General features: G+C 44.1%; 4 protein-coding genes and 1 non-coding gene across 8 annotated transcripts in view; 2 read left to right on the top strand and 3 right to left on the bottom strand.

Annotated features, from left to right (window-relative positions):
- clcn3 (chloride channel 3) overlaps nucleotides 1-4,054 on the bottom strand; it is a 20,670-nt gene extending 16,616 nt beyond the window's left edge. For 2 of the 4 annotated variants that reach the window (XM_031850737.1, XM_031850744.1), the window contains exons 1-2: nucleotides 3,897-4,054; nucleotides 34-215 (exon numbers count right to left, since the gene is read on the bottom strand). In XM_031850737.1, the coding sequence (XP_031706597.1) occupies nucleotides 34-196 (163 nt within the window). In that variant the 5' untranslated portion in view covers nucleotides 197-215; nucleotides 3,897-4,054. The remainder of the gene's footprint in view (nucleotides 1-33; nucleotides 216-3,896) is intronic. The other 2 variants (XM_031850743.1, XM_031850739.1) reach the window with 2 other exon arrangements.
- An 843-nt stretch (nucleotides 4,055-4,897) lies between these two features.
- Nucleotides 4,898-7,007, bottom strand: nit1 (nitrilase 1). The gene is made up of 6 exons (XM_031851400.1): nucleotides 6,800-7,007; nucleotides 6,363-6,596; nucleotides 6,086-6,189; nucleotides 5,857-5,993; nucleotides 5,627-5,752; nucleotides 4,898-5,544 (listed from the first exon to the last, which is right to left on the bottom strand). Exons 1-6 carry the CDS (start codon nucleotides 6,886-6,888, stop codon nucleotides 5,278-5,280), a joined length of 957 nt encoding a protein of 318 aa, XP_031707260.1. The 5' UTR covers nucleotides 6,889-7,007; the 3' UTR covers nucleotides 4,898-5,277.
- Nucleotides 7,008-7,211: 204 nt separating this feature from the next.
- pfdn2 (prefoldin subunit 2) lies at nucleotides 7,212-9,923 on the top strand. Its single transcript, XM_031851286.1, has 5 exons — nucleotides 7,212-7,241; nucleotides 7,532-7,675; nucleotides 8,244-8,332; nucleotides 8,489-8,612; nucleotides 8,777-9,923. Exons 1-5 carry the CDS (start codon nucleotides 7,227-7,229, stop codon nucleotides 8,966-8,968), a joined length of 564 nt encoding a protein of 187 aa, XP_031707146.1. The 5' UTR covers nucleotides 7,212-7,226; the 3' UTR covers nucleotides 8,969-9,923.
- A 679-nt stretch (nucleotides 9,924-10,602) lies between these two features.
- On the bottom strand, nucleotides 10,603-10,684 carry trnas-gcu (transfer RNA serine (anticodon GCU)). Its single transcript has one exon. It is a non-coding gene; the product is annotated as a tRNA-Ser (tRNA).
- Nucleotides 10,685-10,886: 202 nt separating this feature from the next.
- Nucleotides 10,887-13,609, top strand: b4gat1 (beta-1,4-glucuronyltransferase 1). Its single transcript, XM_031851276.1, has 2 exons — nucleotides 10,887-12,332; nucleotides 12,641-13,609. Exons 1-2 carry the CDS (start codon nucleotides 11,229-11,231, stop codon nucleotides 12,830-12,832), a joined length of 1,296 nt encoding a protein of 431 aa, XP_031707136.1. The 5' UTR covers nucleotides 10,887-11,228; the 3' UTR covers nucleotides 12,833-13,609.
- Nucleotides 13,610-17,272: the final 3,663 nt, after the last annotated feature.

The following is a 17,272-nucleotide window of genomic DNA, read 5'->3' as shown; positions in this document are numbered from 1 at the left end:
GGGGGGTATTTGGAGGTGTCCTGTTCTCCCTACCTGGGGAGGCAGCGTCCCCATCCAGCAGGTTGTCGTCCTCGGTGGTGTGGAAGTCCATGATGGCGCCGGCTCCATCCAGCAGCTCCTCGTCGCTGCTGGCGCTGGCGATGCTGTTGTAGCTGTTCCTGCAGTAGCCTCTGTGGTACAGCTGCTCCGACTCCATTTAGCAACGCACCGGTGCCCTGGATGATAAGGAGGGAGGGAAGGAGGGAGGGAGGAGAGTGGTGGAGACACACACACACACACCGTGTTGTGAGGATGCTGGATTAGAGAGTCTGCAAGGTGGAGTGGGTCAGGGTGGGATGGTAACGCGCATACTGACAGACGGGCGCTCGGTGAGGCCGTGATGGAGAGGTTATAGTCGTACATACATTTATGGTCCAGCAAAAAAAACATCGAAACACAACCGGTTTCCAGAGCTTTCTCTCAAGACAAACAAAGAAGAACCCGATCATCTGGTCACACGGTCGGTCATTTCATCCGTCGCATTTCTGTCCAGTTATATTTGGAGAATGAGGCAACTGGTGTCTTCACTGGGAAACCAAACGAGCAAGTTTTGTCTATTTTCCTACAAGAGAAATTATCACAGTATTGTTTTATAACCGGTGATGGAAGATGGAAGATGAAGTAACACAAAAAGGGAACGAGGTGTGGACGGAATGAGAGGGAAGGGACTCAGGACATCCATCAGAGTTTAAGATGAAGGCGGACTGTCGGCGTTGAGGTGGAGTGATCGAGAACAAACAACTGGACCACTTCAGCAGAGATCCAAGGAGCGGAACGAGAACACAGTCCAGCTGTGATTCATCACTAGTGTGAAAGTCAATCTAAAGTTTGAAGATATGTTTTCAGCATGGGAGGATGGTTATGGTACTAAAAGTGATGGACCAAACAGAGCAGAGCGGAGTCAACACTCAGCACCTCACCTGTGATCAAACACCGCCCCCCTGTGGAGGAGGTGGAAACTACACCAGAATCTGTGACCTGAACGGATCCGGCCCGAGCACAATGTCACGAAAATGAGAAGATATTTATAGAATATCCGTCTCAACGTAGCAAAGAGGAGAGTTTAGGAGAAAGATAGACATTTAATGTGCCGCCGCCTTACTGATCTTCACTAATCGTTTACGTTCTGACGGGCCATATTCCCCCGTAGCTCTGTGAAGATATAGAGCAATAGAGGATTTATAAACTCCCTTCATATCGACCTGAATGGATTAGACTTCATACTTCTTCTTTCTCCTGCAGCACCATGAAAAGGAAGTGAAGGAAAAGAAACGTTGGAGTCAGCTAGACTGATTTAGGAAGTGGATTTCTCAAAAAATAAAAACAATTCGGAGTTCAAGCTCTAATTCAGATTCATCAGGTGTTGCGGTGAAAGTCGCTCTCCTCTAACAAATGAATCCAGACACTTTGTTATGACGGTAACACCACAAAATACACAAGTGGGAATGAACAAAACAACATTGAGACGAGGGAACCGGAGGGGCAAAAATACTAAATCACTTCCAGGTTTTAGGACTCGCTCCTGCAGACAGACAGACAGCTCTGATATGAAGCTTCTGAGCCTCTTAACGACGGCTGCTTTAATTACACTCGTCATCTTTTGTGCTACTTCTCTGAACAGAAAGCTATAATTATGAAAAGCCTGCAGTACACGTATTCATGTTTCCCTTCACATGTTTGCAACAGTAATCAAAACAGTAATTACGCCAGAGAGACCAGAGGATGTTGATTATTGAGGAGCTACTATCCTTCCAGTCAGATTTCATTATGCTGTTTGAGGACGTGGATAAGCTGGGGGTGTGTGTGTGTGTGTGTGTGTGTGTGTGTGTGTGGGGGTGTGTGTGTGTGTCTGGCGGTCGATGACAGCAGCATAATCAACAGCGAGGTGAACAAAACGTTGTGGGGACCGCTGATGTTACGCAACTAAGTTGAGCAACGAGGGCCGTTATCTTCCTCCGGCTGGTCACTATGGAGGTGTTGCCCAGGCGACCGTTGCCGGGACGTGACTCAGCGGGTTTTCTTTGCCCTCCCTCTAACCGACAGGCTCACACCTCCTCCTGTAGTCGTCGACGCGCATCCTTCAAAAAGACAACATGGCGATCGATATATGGATCAAAAATATCCAGCGTACACCAGCTCCAACACTACAGGGAGTGCTCAGTCATCACAATTAACAGCACTTCAGCAACACGTGGGCCCTGACTAACTCCTGGAGATGTGCAGCCATGTAGTGGTGTCAGTCTGACAAAACAACAAACAGGAAAACTGAATATCAGTCAATATATGCTGCTGTCTCTAGAGGGGAGACACTGAAGTAAAACATACAAAAATAATAAAACACAACAAGCCTCACAGAAGACAGGGGAAGCTCCTACTCTTAGAAAATGAATGCTGAATTATGAATAATACATGTCAGGCCTGCAGCCATGCAGTAAAAGAAATGCAGCCATTCAAGTAAACCTTTCGACATGTTAGTTAACCCCATCATGGTGTAATTGTTGTCAAGACAAGTGCTTTACGTGATCTCACGGAGGGGAAGGAGGTAAACACTTAAATGAGGCGTCTCGACCGTCCGTCTGTGAATTAAACTCTTAAGGTCGTGCTGAACCGAGACGAAACACTCCAGACAGACGTTAACACAATCAGCAGCGCTGATTAAATCAACAATCAGAGCAAATCAAATGAGGAGGGCCTTTGGTTTGACCCGCCTGTGTGAGGCTAACAGAGGACACAAGTGGTTTAAACATAAACAGAATGACTGAACAGTGATGGAGCCAAGAGGTAAAAGTGGGGGAACATTAACTTAAGTTTAACATTTAACTACTTTAAGTGTGACATCTTGTCGACAGGTACGGTCCTGGTTAGAGGATGGGGCTGTGTGAAATGGAATAAAATTAATATAAAAGTGGATACGTCATGTTTAGGGTCATAACTCATCGCATTGACTCAAAGGCCTCTGTTTTTTTAATTTAGAGTCAATTGTCATTTCCTTATCAGACCTCAGCAGAAGTAACTTCATATCTAAATGTGGTTTTATTTAATGCACAAAATACCAGAGTTACAACTAACTTTTGTATTATTTCGCAGTCTAAAGACATGCGACAATGTGCTGCGCCATGTGGCAGGTGTGAATATACTCGTCCCTTTACAAATAAACATGAAATAAACACATTTTCTCAATTAATTGTTTGGTCTCAAACATGGTGAAAAACAGCCATTATAACTGATATTTTATATTACATTTAAATTGCTTAATTAATCCAAGAAAATGTCCAGATATTCAGCGTAAAAGACTAACAAAACCAACTAAATTCACTTTAAATTACTAACTTTTTGCCTCAAATAACTTAAGATTGTAAATTGCATTATATATATATAAAAATAAATAAATAAATAAAAAAATAAAAAACTTATGTTAAGTGTTGCTAAAGTCTCATTGTTACAAAAAATACCAGAATAAATAGGATTGTGTTGAGGATGATTTTGTGGAAGAGAGGAGTTCACAAGCACGAGACTAGCGTGCTTATCTAATGATGGAAAACAACCACGACAGTCAGCATGGCAACAAGATTAGTCCTTTGCAGCACGCGCACAGCCGTTAGCCGACTGTTACATTTCCATTTAACGGTGAAAATAGGACCGTTTTGCATGCAACGTTGGTTAGTGTAGCCTCAGTTTCCCTTCGACAAGCAGCCAAAGGCCTGAGAACCACATAAACGACAAGTTATATCCACAAAATACGGTAAATCTCCATTTAAATATCACTCAAACTGCACGGCATCGGAGGGATACACGGCCTCGGGCGGTGAAACACACAGCTAACCGTCAAACCGTTACAGAAGAAGAACGCACGTTACCGTCGTGATGCATCAATTACAGCTCGGACACGACAGTTCATCCTTTTGTCGGGTTGAAACGGGGGGATTTGTGTTTCATTTACACGAGTGGATTTGACATTCTCATCATGATGGTGTTTTCTTTTTTCAGTCCCATTCCTGTGTCAGTGACGTTCACTTCCTGTCTCCCATCCTCACATCCTGACAGCAGCAGCTCCCACCCACAGTCTGTGTGATGGTAAAACAGGCAGAAATATGATCAATAATTCATCCAGTCACTGCAAATCAAACGGGAGGGGATGAATCATAACGGGGACAGTGTAACTGCATGGTTCTGGTGGAGGAAGTACTCATATCCTTGGGTAAAAGTACTAAAATATGCAAGTAGTATCTGCTAAATGTGCTTAAAGTATCAAACGTGTACTCATTGTGCATTAAAATGTTCTCCGTCAGTGTTTTTCTATTATACATGATTACTATTTTTGCTGCATTAATGTATATGGTGTTGTAGATTATTATAGTCGTGCTCATTTATAATTTATATACAAAGGGTAGTTTAATCTGTCATATTCTATGAGATCACCATATGTTTGTAGCGTCACTGTCCCGTGAGAACCAAGTATCTCAAAATAATATGACCTGTTTTGTGACGATGTATTTTCCAGCTGATCCAGGTTTTAATAGTTTATTTAGCTTAAGAAGTAGGATGATTTTCTCAACACATAAAGAAACATTTCATCCTTATTTTTGTCACAAATATTCAAAATCAACACATCTGTGGATACGTGGTTTTCACTGGACAGGAAGTAAAATGGAAATACTCAAAAATGATGTTTACAAGTACCTCAAAATTGTACTTAAGTACATTTACTTAAGTAGTGTACTTAAGTGCAATTTTAAAATAGTTGTATACATGGTTTTTATCTCAAACTCTTTTTTGGGCCCCCATTAGAGAGGTTAAAAACTTCATTTCACTCATAATCTGATATCATCATTCAGAGTCAGTGATGCATTTTCACAATTTAACTATTTATTTTGTAACTGGATACAGAAGACAAACAAACAAAGTGAAGGTGATGTTTTTTTACGGTATTTAATCTAATTAAATAATATGAACATATCCATTCAGTACAACATATATCTGTAATTTACCACCATTTCCTCCTGTTTCTAATATCGTTACTACCCAACAGCACCACCTAGTGGCAAATATGAGTAATATCTAATTTGTATAGACTCATTTGGTGAGATTATCTAATGCAGTGATGACAAGATGATTTAAAAGTTAAACCAGGACAGCTGAGTAAGCAGTAAAAGAAGAGAAGGCTGATTTTGAACCATATACCGATAATAAGCTCAGTCACTTGAAGTGCTCCTGATGCACTCTTCACTTCTCTCGTTGTCAAGTCTTCTCCATACTCTGATAGAAACCAGTGTCTCTGCGGTGCCGTTGGACCGGCATGTTCCTCCTGGTGCTGCCAACCTTCTCCGGGTCGATCTCCACCAGCACCACGCCCGGCTTCTCCCCCCCGCAGTCGGCCAGCACCTCCCCCCACGGGTCCACCGCCAACGCGTGGCCGTACGACCGCCGCTTCTCGGTGTGCCGGCCGACCTGCGCCGCTGCCAGGACGTAACACTGGTTCTCGATGGCCCGCGCACGGAGCAACACCTGGGAATAAAAGACACAGGATTCATGCTTGCTTGGGTTTATAGTTGTCCTTTCATTGCAAGCGTGAGTGAACTCATCCCACCTCCCAGTGAGCAGCTCCTGTTGCTTCAGTGAAGGCTGATGGATACGTCAGAATCTCTGCCCCGTGCCGTCGCAGAGCCAGCGATAACTCCGGGAATCTCAGGTCATAGCAGATGCCCAGGCCAACCTGTGGCCACAAAATATAAATAGTCAGAACAAAGACACAGAACACAAACAGATTGTGCATTTAAAGCTCCACTCTGTGATGATTCTTATCTCATGAAATGACACCTTGCCGATGGGAGTTTGGACCGGAGACACGAGGGAGGGTCCCGGGATGGTGAAGGCACTTTCTTTAAGGGACACACCTTTGTCTGGCAGCTCCACATCGAACAAATGGGACTTCCTGTAAACTGAGACGATGTCACCTGTGGGTGTAACGACAATGTGACAATGATTTTCACGAGTGTGCTTGTTGCGAGCGAGAGAACGTATAGAGAGCTTGTTTAATGAGCGGTACCTTTATCATTAATTATGACGTGACTGTTGTAGATTCGTCTGTCAGACTCCCAGTCATGTCCTCGTTCATGAAATCCTCCGAGAGACAGCCACACTTCCAACTTCCTGGAAGGAGGACGGGTTAAAATACCTGAAGAAATGGCAATTATTCACATCCTCCACATGAGACACAGGAGACAGTAGTAGAGTGGCTGCCTGCTGATGGATTCAGAGTTGACTATAGATACATATTTACACTTTAACAATAAACGTACTAAACCCAGACTGGTTCTGTCTACCTAGCCAGCTGAGTGTATTTTGAGATCGTGTCTCCCGTCAGGCTCTCAGACAGCGACAGCGTCTCCTCCCCGCTGGATCCGATGTAGTCGAAGGCCTCGGGGAGGAAGACCATGCTGGCGCCTCGTGCCTGGGCTTCCTCCACCAGCTGCTTGCAGGCGGAGAAGTTGGCCTCTTTGTCCGGGATGACCGTCACCTGACACACTGCGGCCACTGGGCGAGGTGAAGTCGACATCCTGCAGGGAGAGGAGAGGTTGTTGTTATGTCCAGAGCACAGACGCTGCATGCAAAGATCAAAGGACAACCATGGTTGACCATTAACTGCACCGGTTATTTTGTTATATATTCATTGTGCAATATTGCAAATAGGTCCCTTGTTTAGAGGGACAGCTGTTAGAGAGCATAACAATACACTCCCTTGTCAGGATAGTAAGCTTACCTGTTTTGTAGCTTGATCTGTTGTTTCCAAACTGGAAGAGAGGCCAAAGTCTTTGCACAAGTTCCCAAAATGCACCTCACCATGAACATTGGTCCAAGTGACCCAGACAGCACGTCACGTCTCGTTTAGCCCGTGTTAGTGTCACATATGTTTGGTTCAGTAGTGTTTAAGTGTACAGCAGGAAGAGTCAGCTGAGCTACTGTCTTCTTCTGTTGTTTATCAGAGGATAGAAACCAACATTAAGGCACATCACCTCCACCTGCTGGAGAGTATTTGCTCTCGTCTGACAGAGTGTAAGAAACACTGGAGTGTTGAGTTTTGAAGGCTTTGGTTGGTTAGAGTGCTGAGTTGTTTGGATGTACTTCAATCTATTTTTGAATATTAGTACTTAGATTTTTCTTGGAGCAAGGCAGTGGTGGAAGTAACTATGAGGTATTTCGAGGTACTTATACCTTACTTGAGTATCTCCAGTTTTTTGTTACTTTATACTTCTGCTCCACTACATTTCAGAGGGGAATATTGTGCTTTTATTCCACAACATTTATTGGATCACTTTACAGATTTAGATTGATATTACAAAATATAATCATAAAATAGATTATGATGTATTTTCACATGTTACGATAAGACTATATTAATCCCCGGGGGATAAATCACAAGCTACCCAGCAGTGTTTAAAGTAATTAAAATCAGCTCCACCGTTACCGGCTGCTGGGCTTCATTTCCACACAGGCACTCACACGGAACAGCTCTATACATGTAGCCTGGGGTCCTTCAGAGCAACACCCTTCCAAGATGGCAGCCAACAGTAGCAGCACGGGCAGCAAACCCAGCAACAGCGCCGGTGGAAAACCGTCCGGCCCGTCAGCCGAGCAGGTACTTTAACCTCCACCTCGGGCTGCTTCAGTCGGTACACTCGTTGTTGTTGTTGTTGTTTAGTCGAGTCTGGTGAAGCTAGAGCCGCTAATCCGACTCCCTGTTGGCTAATGCTAACGTTAGCTTCCCCATCGCCCATCATTCTGCTTTCTCGCCACCAAACGTGACAACAAGAGCGAGCCAGCGTGAAGCCTTCAATAGTATTTACATGTATAAAGAGTTTGACAATGAATTTGGATTTATGTATATTTAATTAGCATAACGTGACGCCTCTAATGGGTCGGTGTGTTCCAGTTGAAGGAAGTGTGAGAACCTATTTTTATCACTGGACACCATCAAACCCTATTCTAACGTCAAGTAGTCAGATTACTATGTAATACTAAAATGTAGAAATCCTAACATTATACATCCAAACTACTTGATTTATAAAGATACATGACGAAGTATAAATATTAATTTGTTTAATTGATGATCACAACTGGAATGGTGTCATCACTACAGTACTGACGCAAACTAAAATGAACAAACATCTGTTTATGTTGCTGATGGTGTGTTTTTTGTGTGACAGGTGGTGGCAACGTTTCAGAGGATGCGTCAGGAGCAGCGCGGTATGGCCTCTAAATCTGCAGAGTTGGAGATGGAGATCAACGAGCACAGGTCGGTGGCAGATGTTCCCACATCTGCAGCCTTCGACTCAAAGCAACAACATAAGAATGTGTGCTGAGTCACAAATACATCACTAAAAAACTGATCCGCTGAGTGGATCTGTTGTCGTTTTTTTGGTTTTTAAACTTCCCTTATTTTTCCTTCCAGTTTAGTAATTGACACCCTGAGGGAAGTGGACCCTACGAGGAAATGCTTTCGTCTAATAGGAGGAGTGTTGGTGGAGCGGACGGTAAAAGAAGTTCTACCAGCCCTGGAAACCAACAAAGAACAGGTGATGGATGAGAAAATGAAAAAACAAATCTATAAAATGAGTGCTGCATTGTTTAAATATGTATTTAAACTTCAAGTAGATACTTGCAAATTCAACGTACATGCATACTTGTAACCTTTTAATCCACTGATCTTCCCCCCCCCCCCCTTTTGTTTTCTCCTCAGATCTCCAAAATAATCGAGACCATCAACACACAGATGCAGACGAAAGGCCGCGAGCTGACGGAGTACAGGGAGCGCTACAACATCCGGCTGATGGGAGAGGGTGAAGGAGAGGCTCAAGGCCAGTCGGCAGTGTCTTCCAGTAACAGCGAGGGGGGCGGGTCTAAAAGCGGAGCTGGCGTTTTAGTGTCGTAGTTTGTGATGAAGGGCCTTTATGATTTCTGCAGTACTGAAAACATGTTTGGAACGATGAAATCTAGGGTTCAAAATTGGAACTTTTCACAGGAAAACATTGGTTTTGATTAAATTTCTGCTTAACATACTTCACTTGGTGTTGAAGTTCTTTGCAACCGACACAAACTCACTATACATGGTGTTGTGTGTGTAACAACCGAGGCTGTTTGCCTTTTAGTTTTTATTTCTGAAATATTGTGGCGTAAATTAAACAATTACATTTCAAGTGCTTGTTTTAGTCTCACTCTCATTTACACCTGAGCAAATACATATTTTACTGTCTCAGATTACAGAAAATAATTTCCCCATATTAAGATATAATTCCCAAAGGTGCTATGTTAAAGATTAAAGATTCACAGTAAAAAATAAAAGTCAAATGCCTAAAACATACTGAGTGCACATGGTTATTAAATTAAAAGCTACATCACAGTGCATTTTTAAGTCAACACGCATTATTTAGACTTACCATTTTGAACTAACAGCTTCAAAATTAGATGGAAAAAAGCTGATTTCACAGGATCCTTAAGTAGGTTGAGCTTTTCAAAAACATCTGTTATGAGCATCAACAAGAGATTATACCGTTAACATGTCACTATACATCAAAATGAATGTGTCACGACACATCAAATTGTCTCCACACGTCAGCCGGATACAGAACAGCTGGTTTGAATTCGTAATGTGAGGTCAGTTAGTGAGTGACCAGAAGTCAGAGCTACCACCACAATATTTAATGAAACCACTGAAAACACAATGGAAGTTGTCCTATTCTTTCTGATCTGCAGCACATGCTTGAGCTCGGTTAAATTCATTTGTTGCGGCCAAGGACCTGATGTGTGCTGTCTGCACGGTTCAAGTCGTAGTTAAGACAAACATGTTTTTGTTGATGATTCATGAATAAAAGAATGTCACAATTGTGCTTTTTGTGTGGCGTCTGTGTTTACAACTAAACATCACCGCTTTAACTTCAAGCAGTATCCCATGCATGTGTGGTAAATAACATGTTTAGATTGCATAGATATAACAATGTGACGAGTGAATGGCAAATAATGCAGTCAAATTAAAGAAGGGTTGACAGATTTCCATCTTATTTAGTCCCAGTTTGACTGTTGTATGAAAATAGTCTATATTTATATATTATATTATATAAATACATATATATATTAGGCATGATTAACATTCATGGTTTTCTTGTGGATTAAGGCAATGGGATTTTTTCATTTATTCTATTTTTGGCCAGAGTTTTGAATGACAAGTGAATTTGGATTCTTTAATTAAAGATAAAAACTGCATAAAATTGCCTATTGTATTTGTGTCGCTATGATGGGCATATGTGGTTAAATAAGCTTTGCATTTAAATGGGTGTCGCTGTCAGATAGGAGCAACTTGCAATGTTGCCCTTTTTGTTGGTTTGTGGAAAATGTTACTACATTTTTGGGACACGCCGCTTTTAATTTATATCTGTTTGTTTTATTGCTAAGATTAATATGAACTGTATGACGATGATACTGTACGTCATACTTATATATACAGATATACGAGTACGGTCCGCTCGCATGTGATTATTTAACAAAAAAGAAAATTTCAAAACCAACTGTCGACGAGGATGGGATTCGAACCCACGCGTGCAGAGCACAATGGATTAGCAGTCCATCGCCTTAACCACTCGGCCACCTCGTCTTATGGACTCCATATACTCAACAAACAGCATTTTATAGAACACACAGACACACTTATTGTAGCATTTACACCTTCAATGTCAAGTGACACTAACGCTGTAGCGACAACAGCCCTTTATTTCCACTCGTGCCCGTTAATAAACACTTCAACACTTCAGCAAGCGGTGCTCCGGGACCAAATTCGGTGGCGCCTTTACTCCCGACATTACGGTCGTTACGTATCAACATGCGTCCGCCGTCACAGCAGCAGCAGCAGCAGCAGAAACGGTAACAACCGTGTTGTTTTTTGATGGAGATCACGGATTAGATTCGTCGTTTTATTCGCGCTGGTGAGGCCCGTGGTGAAAAAATCTGGGGCAGTTGTGCCGCAAACCAGCAGAAATGATGCAAGTGGTCGTTGCATTTCCAGCCTAGCAGGCTGCAGCGTTAGCATGTGGCTAATGTTAGCTGGTACGCTCGGACAGAAATAGCCCAGCCTCGCTCCTCCGGTGTTCGGACCTTGCTTTGTGTACACCAGTTTGGTCAGGTTTTGCAGTTTCTCTGGAATGCATCTATCCAAGAAATGTTCCGTCTTCAAAGTGGTGCTGAGTGCTCTGCTGATCGTGGCGCTCCTGCAGCTCATATACCTGTCCTTCTTATCCAAGTTCTACGGTAAGCAGCAGCGGTACCTGTACTCTCAGCTCTTTGGAGGCTCCGGGGGCAAGAAGAATGGGCACCCCGAGAAGAACTCTCGGAAGGAGCGTCTGAGGTACTCGCTGTCTACCGGTGGGATCTTCGACAACAGCGGGCAGTACCGGGTGTACAAGAACTTGATCAAAAGTGATTTCACCACGAACCACAAACCGGGATCCGACCCCGGCTCCAGCGTCCTGGCTTTAGCCACACACACGACCATCAACAACCTGCATCACCTGGAATCCCTCCTGGAGAGGTGGCACAACCCGATCTCTGTGGCCATATTTGCGCACGGGCAAGATGTCAAGTTTGCCACAGCTCTGGTCTACGCACTCAACTTCTTCTGCCCTCAGATCCAATCCCTGGTGGACTTTCACCTGGTCTGCCTGTCCGGGGAGATGGCCAGTTTCCCTGACCAGGACCGGGAGCACTTTGCAGGTCTTGATGACTGCGCCTCGGTGTTCTCCAGACTGGAGACCCACCGGGACAAAGACAAGAACTATGCCATCAGTGGGAACGTCTCCTACCCCAACAACCTTCTGCGCAACGTCGCCCGGGGTGGCACCGAGTCCTCCTACATCCTGGTCATCGACATCGACATGATGCCGAGCGTGGACCTGCACCAGCAGTTCATGGCCTTGGTCTTTACGCGCGAGTCGACGGGCGCCGAGGTGTTCGTGCTGCCCGCCTTCGAGATCCGCCACGCCCGGAAGATGCCCGCCAACAAGGCCGAGTTGGTCCAGCTCTACCAGGTCGGTGAGGTCCGGCCGTTCTACGAGGAGCTGTGTCCCCGCTGTCAGGCCCCCACCAACTACTCGCAGTGGGTCAACAGCCACGTCAGAGAGACGGGCACCATGGAAGTCGCCCACACGCTCACCTGGACGGACCCCTGGGAGCCTTTCTACATCGGGCCCCACACTGTGCCCCTCTATGACGAGAGCTTCAAGCAATATGGCTTCAATCGTATCAGCCAGGTTTGTGCGATTTCAACATGTTGGAATTGCCCCTTTAATGGACAATCAACTTTGTTGCTGATTTATTTGCATCTGTCCTTCCTGCGGTAACATCTCGACACCTCGGTCCATCTCTTCTCTCCTCATCGTGCTTCTACTTGTCTTCCTCTTGACGTGTTTGATCTCCTCCTCCTCGTTTCCAGTTTTTCTTGCCGTCACCTTCCTTCTCACCTCCTCTGTCCTCTTCTGTCTCATCTATCATTCTCACCTCCTCTCCTCCTCCCTCATCACTTCCCACTTCTCACAAGTGTATTCTTGTCTCCCCGCAGGCCTGCGAGCTCCACGTGGCCGGATACAGGTTCTCGGTGCTGAGCTCGGCGTTCGTGGTGCACCGGGGCTTCAAGATCCAGGGGGAGTTCCACGCCAGGAAGGACGAGGAGAACAAACGCAACCGCGTTCTGTTCCGCAGCTTCAAAGAGGGCCTGAAAACCAAATACCCATCCTCCAACCGACGGTGCTGAAACGTGACGAGGACCACACGATGAAAATGACGGTGTTTCTGATTTTAACCAGATTTAGCTTCACGCCCACACTTTTCTTTGATTTCTCGTGATGACGGCACAGTGGGAGTTTAATCCAATCCGACGTCTCGGGGTTTATTTGAAGTCGCTCTGAAAGTGAGCAGCAGGGAAAGGTTCTCTGGAGGTTTCAGAGAGCGTCCTGCTGGTTGGGACTGAAAGTAAAAAAGGATTGGAAGTCTGGCTCGCGGCTTTTTTTTTTTTTTAATCTAATGCAAATCCGAAAATCTAGATGCCATTTGATCGACATTAATGTTAAAGCATATGAGGTACTTTTTCTTGAGCCGGTCCAGATACAAAAATATACCCTGTGAGACACCGAGTCTCTACATATTCACACCCTGAGAGTTCACCAACATGAAGTTAGACGCTCAACGTTTCATTGACAGCCGATCAAAGACAGAAATCACATTCAGTCGTCCCTTTTTGTTGTCCGATGTAACGTCAAGTTATAGTTTATATCCTAAAGATAGAAGTGCGTGATGCGAATGTGGTTTAAAATGACTGAGATATGAGAATGAACAGCCTTCTGACTGGTTCATTCAAATGAAGGCACAATCATGAAACTGGAAAAATATGTAATTCTCCCTTTTGGTTCCTGAGTTAGTTTTTTTGTTGCTTATATCACTTTATTTCTTTTGAACGTCGTGCCAATCAATGATGCGGTCCTACCACCAGGTGGCAACAAGCACTTGAGTGTTGGCAGCAGTGTTGCACCATATATATATATATATATATATATAGATACACAAAAACATATATTGTAGCACTACAGCAGAACACGGGGATTACGCAACACCAGTGTTGTTTTGGCGCTCAAGGGGATGTAAACGCACCGCCGCGCAATTTCAGACGCCGCGAGCGCTCGTTGTCGCCTGCAAACTGTCTGAAGAGATTACTCACAAGTCCCGAGGGCGACAAAGACGCTTTACATAGAACATTGTGCGACACGATGATCACGCCGACACTGTGGGAAACTACTGTATGGAGGATCTGACGCTGGTAGTCGGTTAGGTCATCTAGAGTTGGGGGTTTTCTCCTGAAGTAGACTTTATGATGTGGGGCTACATGTAGAAATGTAGCACGGATCAAACAGAAAACTGCACAATCAAAATGTAAACCAAACAGTGGAAACCCTCAGCACCACTAGAAAATATCAGATTGATTTTATACTTTATACTCGTGTTATTCTGTGGTACATGCAGTATTAAACATGAACGCACTCTTCTTATAAACAGTACTGTAAAGTATACACTCATCCTTTTAAGTGTTAAGTCGATGTGTAATTGTTTTTGGAGAACACTGATATATTCATTGTGAAAATGTTTTAGTTCAACTGGAATTGGTTGAATTTTTATATTTTTTAATTTAAATGACCCTAAGCAGGAAAACTGTAGCACGAAATAGTGTTTGGTGCGGGACAAAAAAAACGATGTTTGGTTGGTTTGGTTTGGAATATTTAGTTTTAGAACCACTTTAAATCATTTTCATTTGGTATTTTTGGAGTGAGATCAATTTCAGCATATTGTGTGATGACGTGATACTGTGGTACTTTATTTCTCATGTGTCTTTTCTTCTCTATTTCTTTGTTTGCCTGATTTGTATTGTTGGAATTTGTATTAAACCTACAGGGTGATTTTTATTTGACCCATAACTGTCAGTCATTATACTTTGTATTGTCATTATTATACGAGCTACAGTACGAACTACAGGACTTAAAGAGCATAAAGTTATGATGGAATTTGTAGTTCTGTCAGAAAAAAACTACAAGATATCAGCAGAAGTATCGTTCACCGAGCACTTGACACGCTTGACATTTACTTGTGGTGTAACATGGCTTAAGATGGGGGGGTGGGGGGGTTTAAAGGCATCCCTGCACCAATAGCATTAACATGTGGTGGGTGATTATACAGTGAGTCAGGCCAGCATCCAATTAAAAGCTCCTGTTGAGTAATTAGGAACTGTATTAACGTGGACTTCAAGGAATCCTCAGCAAGGCTCCCGTTTGACAGGAGTTAAGAGCTTCACCACCCGAGTGACTGAAGAACAACACTTTTATTTAATATCTCTGTACAACAAACGTTTCAGGGAGTTGACGTAGAAAATATATATATATAAAAATAAAAAGTCATCATCTGTGTTGGTGGAGCTTTGATCGGTGAAGCGGCCATCTGCTTTTAAAAGCGGAGCACGTGTGACATTCGCCACTTGTCCAGAGCCACAGTGGCGTTTTGTGGCTAAGCCTGCATTAGCTGGGCCCAATAATGAGCCGGGCATGCGAGAGCTGGCTGCACGCAACGCCGGCGCTTTGGCTTTCATTGAGCGCACCTATAATCACCCTCCACCTGATAAAGTAGTGCGTAGAATATCTGTCACTTTTGCTTTCTGGTGAATCCATCAAGCCTTCCTCTCCAAAGATCTTATGAAAAGAGTATTCATGCATCTATAAAAAGCTTTGTATTGTTATAGAAGTTTGTTTCCCACTTTCCTTTGAGCTACATAATTACATTGTCTTAAAAGGTTTGTATTGAAATACATAAAATAACAGACTAATGCCTACTGCATTGGATTTATACACGAGGCCTATGTTATGGCATGTTCTTTGTCGACAAATACACAAATTAAAGAATACCAAAGTAGTTATTTCCCTGCAGCATACGCCTCCTTAAATAAGCTGTCGGTATCAACCCGTCTCAATCTCCCCGTGTCCCGGGTGTTAGTAATGTGGCAGAAGGTGCAGAAATGTTCCGAGGTGTTAGCTTGCGTGGATCAGGAGAGGCAGGTTTGGTGAGGTAAAGTGGGGTTATATCGACAGCTTTGGGGAGCGGCGGCTTATCTGGGTCAGAGAGCTTTACGACATAAGCAATTAGGGCTGCCTTCTCTTGTGTACCGCTAGCAGGAGGGAGGCCTCCCGCCATCTAGATTAGCCGCCCTGCTAAGGGCCAGGAAAACTCCTCTCGGATTCTGGCAGTGCAGGGAACCAGCTGGAGGGCGAGATGAGCAGGGAGTGGGGGGTGGGGGGTTTCCTCCTCGAGAGGGGAGGGAGGAAAAAAGGGGTGAGGGCCATGAGAGCAAAGGGTCAACGTGCAGGCGTTGTAGACACGCGGGGGCCTTCTGGGTCAGCGAATGGGGGAGAAATGAAGGATTCAATGACCCAGGCCGATGAAAGGAATTCGCAAAATGAGAAAAACGTGGCTACAAACGAGTTGGTTGTTTGTCCACTGTAGCGTGTTTAACTGCAGTTTGAATAGAGAAAAACAGAGGACCATAGAGGATAGTTACGCCTCTCGGCTTAACATCGGGGATTTCTTGTAATGAGCCACTTGACTGGAAGGATGTGCAAGTGATTAGGCCGAAAGGTTTAGAGAAATGGTCGAAGAGATCTTTGCACCTTATTGACTGAACATGCTCACTGAACTGTCTGAAAAGGGGGGATTTAGAATGTATTGTGTCTGAATACTGACTTACTAATAGATTACAACTACATGAGTGTGTATCTGTCGCGCAAGAGCCGGACGTCTCTCGTCCGACGAATTGTTTCAGCGTTAGAAACGCTGCAAGATGAAAGCTTCATCTTCTCTTTAAAATCACAAAGTGGGAGAACTGTTGAAGGAGTTCCAGTTTATTATTTTCACTATCAATCAATCAATAAAAAATAAAAAAAAAGATGCCTTTCACAATTTCAAGAGCCTGGTTTGACATCCTCAAATGTCTTATCCAACAAAAAGTAAGAAAAATAAACACTAAGATGTTACATTTTTAAGCTAGAACCACGTGTTTTTTACATCCATATCAGCATTTCTCCTGCTCTAATATTCCACAATGTCTTCTTCTATGAACTCCTCTCTACTCTTCCTCGTACAGTGTGCTTCATCACACGTTCATCCCCAAGAGGTGGTAACCACACGCTGAGCGCCACCGAGATGCAGCCATCCGTTTCACTTAAACAAGTGAAGGCTTAACTGCGGACAATGCCAGCTTTGGGAGATGTTTACCTGTCTGCTTACTGGAGAGAGAAGAAGAAAAAAAAAGCCTCTCGGGCAAAGGGCGCGCATATCACTGTGGCTCTAAACCCGGTGTTCATGGACGCCCAGGCTGCCCGCATCTTAAATGTATCCCGCTAAAGCCAGACTATCCGTGCTGAAGGACAGAAGTAATGAGACGTGACACTGTCGGAGGGGGGAGGGGGGAGGAGGCCTAACAGATATAGGTAATCCCTCTCACCAAGCTCTTAGTCTCCCACCCCTGCTGTCACATGAACCCAGCTGGAGAACACACACCAGACACACACAGGTGAGTAACCGTTAAAAGTTACTGTGCTGCAGAAGATTCACACACACACACACACACACAAACAAAATGAAGTAGTAAAACATAACTTCT

Source organism: Anarrhichthys ocellatus, unplaced genomic scaffold, assembly GCF_004355925.1.
Source record: "Anarrhichthys ocellatus isolate YVR2014 unplaced genomic scaffold, GSC_Weel_1.0 scaffold11, whole genome shotgun sequence".
NCBI classification, from domain to species: domain Eukaryota; kingdom Metazoa; phylum Chordata; class Actinopteri; order Perciformes; family Anarhichadidae; genus Anarrhichthys; species Anarrhichthys ocellatus.
The sequence above is the reverse complement of the archived record's forward strand: the minus strand, read 5'-3'. Positions and strand labels throughout refer to the sequence as shown.

Coding starts and splice junctions, on each gene's coding strand:
- nit1 (XM_031851400.1), bottom strand. CDS start 6,888: ATGTTCATGGTGAGGTGCATTTTGGGAACTTGTGCAAAGACTTTGGCC. Junction 6,190..6,362: donor AAATACACTCAGCTGGCTAG/GTAGACAGAACC, acceptor TCCTCCTTCCAG/GAAGTTGGAAGTGTGGCTGT. Junction 5,994..6,085: donor CGTCATAATTAATGATAAAG/GTACCGCTCATT, acceptor TTACACCCACAG/GTGACATCGTCTCAGTTTAC.
- pfdn2 (XM_031851286.1), top strand. Junction 7,676..8,243: donor CCGGCCCGTCAGCCGAGCAG/GTACTTTAACCT, acceptor TTTGTGTGACAG/GTGGTGGCAACGTTTCAGAG. Junction 8,613..8,776: donor TGGAAACCAACAAAGAACAG/GTGATGGATGAG, acceptor TTTTCTCCTCAG/ATCTCCAAAATAATCGAGAC.
- b4gat1 (XM_031851276.1), top strand. CDS start 11,229: ATGCATCTATCCAAGAAATGTTCCGTCTTCAAAGTGGTGCTGAGTGCT. Junction 12,333..12,640: donor GCTTCAATCGTATCAGCCAG/GTTTGTGCGATT, acceptor GTCTCCCCGCAG/GCCTGCGAGCTCCACGTGGC.